The 6,501-nt window shown below is 32.4% G+C and overlaps 1 protein-coding gene across 1 annotated transcript; it reads right to left on the bottom strand.

Moving 5' to 3' along the window:
- Positions 1-343: 343 nt before the first annotated feature.
- Positions 344-5,050, bottom strand: LOC137924857 (uncharacterized). Its single transcript, XM_068768239.1, has 8 exons — positions 5,045-5,050; positions 4,498-4,614; positions 4,015-4,249; positions 2,833-3,344; positions 1,448-1,500; positions 892-988; positions 680-750; positions 344-455 (listed from the first exon to the last, which is right to left on the bottom strand). Exons 1-8 carry the CDS (start codon positions 5,048-5,050, stop codon positions 428-430), a joined length of 1,119 nt encoding a protein of 372 aa, XP_068624340.1. The 3' UTR covers positions 344-427.
- Positions 5,051-6,501: the final 1,451 nt, after the last annotated feature.

Here is a 6,501-nt window from a genome sequence, read left to right as displayed (position 1 = left end):
GATGTATGACAATGACAGTGAAAATTACGTTTCGCTATGACAGTTTAATTTTATTTTTTACTTAAGTTTTAAGAGATTTCAGCTACTAGGCTTTTAATTTAAACAATAATGTAAAAAGTTTTTATAGAAATTTGTATAATGTCACAAAGCTCATTGGCCAAAAATGATTGACCTGCATTTAAGTTATATAGAAAAGTTATAATAAACGAGAAAATCGCAATAATTATATTTATTATCTTATAATACTTCTAGCGACGAAAAAGGGCAATAATTTTTGTAGACTTAAAATTTATTAGATATTTAAGACAAAATGTATAAAATAATAAATCATAAATAAATAAAGTTCGTTCTTTATTTACAATTGCAATTATTACATCAAGTTATATAAAATATTTATGTGCAGGTCCGGTCATCATTATTTAAAGTTTTAATGGTTGTTTGCCTTTCTCGTGGCCCTGAAATATAAAGGTTTTTTAAGTATCGTTATTACATTGAAAATAATGAATATGAAAGATACACAAATGGATTATAATTATTGAAGATATTAATTCAAGTTACTTGATGTGTATTTAAATTTATCATAATTTAACATCCACAAAAATATACAGACATTTTGATGGAGACAAATTAAAACAATTATAATCATTATCGTTTTAAATATATTCAAATATAATATTACCTAAATTTTGGAGAGAATCGTCTCTTCCTAGCTTCATTGTTTTCTACAGTCTGCACTGCAGGAAGGACAATCTGCGAACAATATAAGTTTTTAAATAATTTACATACAGATTTTATGTTGTTTTTGCAGTGTAGAAAGAGTTAATAGGCAAATTTATGTCTATTTTGTAATTTATATCGTGTGTTTAGGAAAAATCTGGGTCACAACATTACCTCTGGAGTAGCATTCAGATCTTCTTTAGGTGGTCCATACTCTTTGAATCCAGGGGGACCGTATTCTAAGAACCCTTCAGGAGCCTGTTCAAGAGAGCTGTAAAATGGAAGCGTTGTCAATAATGTAAGTTAAGTCATAAATTAAAACAATTAAACTGGATTTTTTTTGAGCTGTATATGCATATTATGATGAACAAATTGTTATCCAGCCATAGTCTTAATGTTAATTAAATTATACCTATAACCTAAAAGAAGTCACTAACATGGTTATCATAGATAAGCAATAAATTTGAATTTGATACGAAGTAACGAAAGTTTTACATTGAATTTGACTATATTGGCTAAAATTGTGTGTCTTTACTTTAAAATAGATTCTTTATTGAATTTACGGCTTACCATGTTCAAAAAGTTATTATTAATAATATTTAAACTGCACATTATCATAATATTAAAAAAAAAACATTTTTAACAACTTGTATATGTATAATTTTAATTTTGAATTATTTGTGCAGAAGTTAATATCGAACCTTTAATGTCAAATTATTAAATGTCTTACCCGAATGTTTGTAAAGGAAGTTTAGCGAGAGATAATTCTTGGACATTTTCAACCTGAAAATGAAAAACTTATTAAAACTGATGATATTTTTAATATAAGTCTATCTCTCTTGCATTTTTTTGACAGTTGCGTGTCATTAAACCACAATGCCTTATATACTCTAGAGCAGAGGCTCTCAACCTTTTTCTCATATACTTTCAAAATTTAGCTGATTCTGATGGACCGCCAACAGCTACACCTTGTCTCAGCACGTTGAATATAGAATATGCAAGTTTTTGCTGCCTACAATTATAGATAAAGTCAAGTCAACATCTTAGTTCTTCACAATCGAAAACATGTGAACTCCCATTTTTCAGTCACGCCAACTGTGACCCTGGGGGTCTACCTGAACTACATTGGGAGTTAAGGCTTTAGAGGGTATTATGATTAATGATATAATACGCGCTTAGCGAACGGAGCCACCGTCCGAGCACTTTGGCGAGGAAGATGATAGCCAAGAGTGATCGAAGACGATGTATTCACATATGTATGAAGTATTTACAGTTACACGATCATAATCATCTGCAGCCATCGCATCACTGATGATGTCCGAATTCTAATCGGTGTTTAAATTTGAATTCGAACACACTAGAATGATTTATCATAAAAGTATTGTGGCCAGTAACATGGAGCGTGAACGATACAATATAACTAATGATGTAACATTAATGCTTCTAGGTAAGAAACGCAAGTGACGATGGTACACATTATCATCGACAGCTAAATATAAGGTGATCACACCACGTCCTCTTCCAATCCCCATAACACAGCTTTGGAGGTAAATTCATGGATGATATATCGTACTTATGGTAATGTATCGCGGTGGTATGTTTTTCTATAAATATATACGAGCTCCAGTTCAACTCTAAGCCTTTTAGACATAATATCGTGATAAAAACGAAGCTAATAGGCGACAGCGTTCCGATAGTTTTAATGATAGGCGTAAAAAGTAAACTGTACAGTGTTAGTCTGTGGTAACCCTTTCGTTGACTCTATAGCGGACAGGTATCCTATATTGAATAACTCAGAGATATAAAACAAAATCTTTTATAGAATCAGGTAAGAAAACGAAAAAAATACTTTTTTGGCTATGTCGTTTTCATTTATCACCAGCGACAACCATTTCCCGTTTGTACAGGATCTCTTAATAGTATAACTGAAGCATAGGACGTCAATCCATAAGGTTGAAAGAAGACATTGTTAAGATGGCCAGAAGATCGTCTCTGGAAGCAGACCGCTTTCGACCGGTATTATTGCAAATGAGGGAGGCCTTTGGTCAGCAGAGGACGTCGTACTGGTGAAATGATGACAAAGATTATTATAAAAAAATACGTTATTAAGTCTACCTGTTGTTGTTTGATTTCGTTGTCGATATTTATCAACAATTCCGGAATATTTTGAACTATTTGTTCAACAGCTTTTACTTCTGTTTCGAAGGTTTCTACTTTTGTCTCTATTTTCTGCACTTCCGCTTCTACACGCTTGACTTCGGTCTCCACTTTTTGTACTTCTGCTTCCACTGTCTGTACTTCTTGCACTTCTTTCTCTTGATATACAGACAGAATATCGCTGTTAGCGTTCACATTCTCTTCCTGTGCATTTTCGATCTTATCTTGTACAAGTGTTTGTTGGGTTCCGCTAATCTCATTTACTTCTTGTTCTGTAACTTTCTCAGTAACCTCGATCACAGAGGAAATACCATCTGCTACGGATTGAGTTGTCGCTTCGACAGTTTGTTGAAGATCAACAGGTTCTGTGTTAACTTCAACTTCAACAAGTGAAGTTGTTCCTTCAGAATAAGCTAGTACTTCTGTTACAGGAACCACTTCTTGTACAAGCGATTGTTGACTTAGGTTTGCTGAAATAAGTGATAATATATTAATGAAAAAGGAATTGTTGACCCTAACATTATATCGGCGAACAGAAACGAGACCAAAGTGATATTTTGTCGATATATATATATAAGGATTATTACTGTCTAGTGTCTAAACAAATTTATATAGAAAGCTTTTCGACGAATGGAAAAATAAAACTTCAGCCAAGTATTTTTTGGCCTTTCCATGCAATGTCCAGACATTTTTTATAATATGTTTGCCATAAATTTATTGTTTCCATATTTAAATAAATTTATCAGCTATTCATATCTCAACTAAGACTGAGAAATGGTAATAATCACGCTGATATTCACCATATACTTATATGGGGCTTTGGCTTGAACTTTAACATACACAAAACACAAACTAATTAAGCATTAACGAGGTCAAGATCTGGTGATAGAAGCAAATGAAAGCGGTGACAAGTGGTTGGAAAACCTTTTGATCACCGGAAAAGTGAACGGTGATCACGAAGCCGCAACCCTATTCGCTAGCCCGGTCATGGCAGATCCACCGCCCTATATCATAATAGTGTAATAAATAAAAACTGAATAGTGAGGATCGGCGTATTTAGTAACTTTGATTAAATGAAGAATGTTTATTTTGATCAATAAGGGATGCTACTAAAGACAGAATGATATAAATTAATTTTACCTTCCGAATCCTCCACAGTAGCTTCGACTTCAGTAACAGCTGATTCTTCTTTCTTTTCAACCTTCGCTTCAATTACTGCGAACGCTTGCTCCGTGACAATATCTGGTAATCCTTGTTTTGAAGGTTCTAAGAAAATTGTCTCCACCTTCGGCGGACCGTATTCCCGAAGAGAATCTGATCCAGATGCCTCCGTCTCTTGGAATACGACATCTTTGAACTGGTTCTCTTTTGGTTTCTATATAAAAGAATATATCTTTATCAATGAGATGAAACAATGTTGCTAAGCAATCTAGATTATGATGGAAATTTAATGTTAAATGAACTGTTTAAATCATGGACTTACAGAACTTAATTATTAAGGAACGAAATTTGTTACTTGCAATCTTATATTACATGTATGCCCCAAAATGAAGTAAATCCGCATATAAAGAGATATTTCTCATACAGACAGCGTGATAGTTTAGAATCTTGGGTTTCCATTACCTCAACTTCGGATGGTAGGTAGAAAGCAGGTCCCTCTGGCCTCCAACCACTTGGTAAATATGGTCCAGATCCTTTAGCAGCCACCGAGGTAGCAAGAATCGCGATTACTGCAAATATCTGAAAAATTTTGATCGTTAAATTTAAGAAGGGTAACTAGAAAAATAGTTAAAACAGAAAATTTTACCAGAATAAATTTAAACGACGTTAATCATTTATGGTAGTGTGTGAGTGCTGGTAGCAATCATCATCAAATAAGATGCCCTCAAGACATAACGATGATGAATGATGGTCCATCAACTTGTTAAACAGATGACCTTGTGAAGGTCATCGGAAGACGCTGAAGACCGTTACCAACCAGTACTATTGGAAATCTATGGGAGATGCCTATATCCCACGTTCTACAGTTGAAAATGATAATGATGAAAATATTTTTAATAATAAAGGTAAAGGCTTAATACAAAAGAGGTTTCAAGCTAGTTATGATCAGGATGACATTAGATAATTTTTTTAAATTTGGAAATGGAAAAAAAATTAAATGTTTATTTACCTTCATGGCGATAAGTATTGAGATCTTGCTCGAAGACACTGATGTCTTTACTGATAATCCGACGGTATTTATACCATTAATTGCATTAGTATAAAACACTTCCAACAATTCAAGGATCGTACATGGTTAAATATTTGCAGATGGTGTTTTGATTAGTCCATAATTCGATTGGGCAATTTAAATTAGCGATTGATTTTTTGACAAGGATACCAGTTTTTAAATCCGATGTAGATCAATGTTTAATAGACGATATAATCGTATTGTTAAAAAGTCTCTTAAAGAATAAATTTGACAATATGTTAATCGATATACTATATACAGAGCATACTCTACCAGGATTCTAGGATCCTGAATACCGGAATCCTGGACGATTTTTGTCCGGTATGAAAAACCGGTATTTATATAAAAATACCGGTATTTCGATATAACATTAGTTGATAAAAATTGAATTCATGCACAATATAAATATAATTTAAAATAATATCGGTTAAATACAATTTTTTTTTGAAGACAGTAATTCATTGTATTAAAATCTTTTCCGAATAAAAACAGGAACAAATGAAACGTATTTACAAAATGTGTATGATTTCTTAATAACAATAGTGCCGATATGTGTAGAATCAGAAAGAAGTTTTTCGGCGGCTGGTAATATTTGTACGAAAATTCGACCCTCGCTTGATATTGAAACGATTGTTTTAGATTGATTAGAAGCATACTGTATTAAACAAAACGCAAGTTATTTATACTATTTCATATTTCTTGCTTCTTTAATTACATGATGCCATATTAACCTATTAAATGTAAAATGTAACCATACAATTTAATATGTACATTTTTTACTTGCACATTTTTGTGTATCTATCTACTCCTACTCTGTGTAATAAAATAAATAATATCTACTCATTTCAGAACAATATTTATTGGATTTCATATATTCTTTGTTAACAATTCAATATAACAACTGAGGTAAGTAAGAATATAACTAGTAATTTTTTATCAATAATACCGGTTCTGATGCCGGTTTCCCGATATTTCAAATATCGAATACCAGTATTCAGATTTTAGTTCGGTAGATTTAGTAGATTTTAGATACACTATATCTATACCACTATATGTGAGTAGTGATAGCTCAGCGACAGATGACTGTGACTGGCGATCACAGGTCGTAAGTTCGATTTCTGGAATACAATATATAACTCACACTTTGTGAATTAATTATCTGTGATATAAGTTTCCAAAGGACCGACAGCAACGCCCTCTACGTACCATGATATGTATATATGTATATGTATATATATTTTTTATATATTATATCGATTATGTATAGTATAAGAGATTATTGCCTATTCAATGTCTTATCAGGATATCTCTGGAACGATAAAACTTAAAATTTTAAATTTTAAGAAGGTTAAAATTGGTAGGAATATTCGCAATATAGTGGCCACTTTAGATCAGAT

This window comes from Battus philenor, unplaced genomic scaffold, assembly GCF_028537555.1.
Source record: "Battus philenor isolate CCGP_79_NKW_IND1 unplaced genomic scaffold, ilBatPhil1.0.hap1 SCAF_25, whole genome shotgun sequence".
NCBI classification, from domain to species: domain Eukaryota; kingdom Metazoa; phylum Arthropoda; class Insecta; order Lepidoptera; family Papilionidae; genus Battus; species Battus philenor.
The sequence above is the reverse complement of the archived record's forward strand: the minus strand, read 5'-3'. Positions and strand labels throughout refer to the sequence as shown.

Bases quoted from the DNA above. Each gene is read 5' to 3' on its own strand.
- LOC137924857 (XM_068768239.1), bottom strand. The intron at 1,501-2,832 runs GTAGACTTAATA...TTTCATTTTCAG, and splicing joins ACGAAATCAAACAACAACAG to GTTGAAAATGTCCAAGAATT. The intron at 989-1,447 runs GTAAGACATTTA...TCCATTTTACAG, and splicing joins CTTCCTTTACAAACATTCGG to CTCTCTTGAACAGGCTCCTG.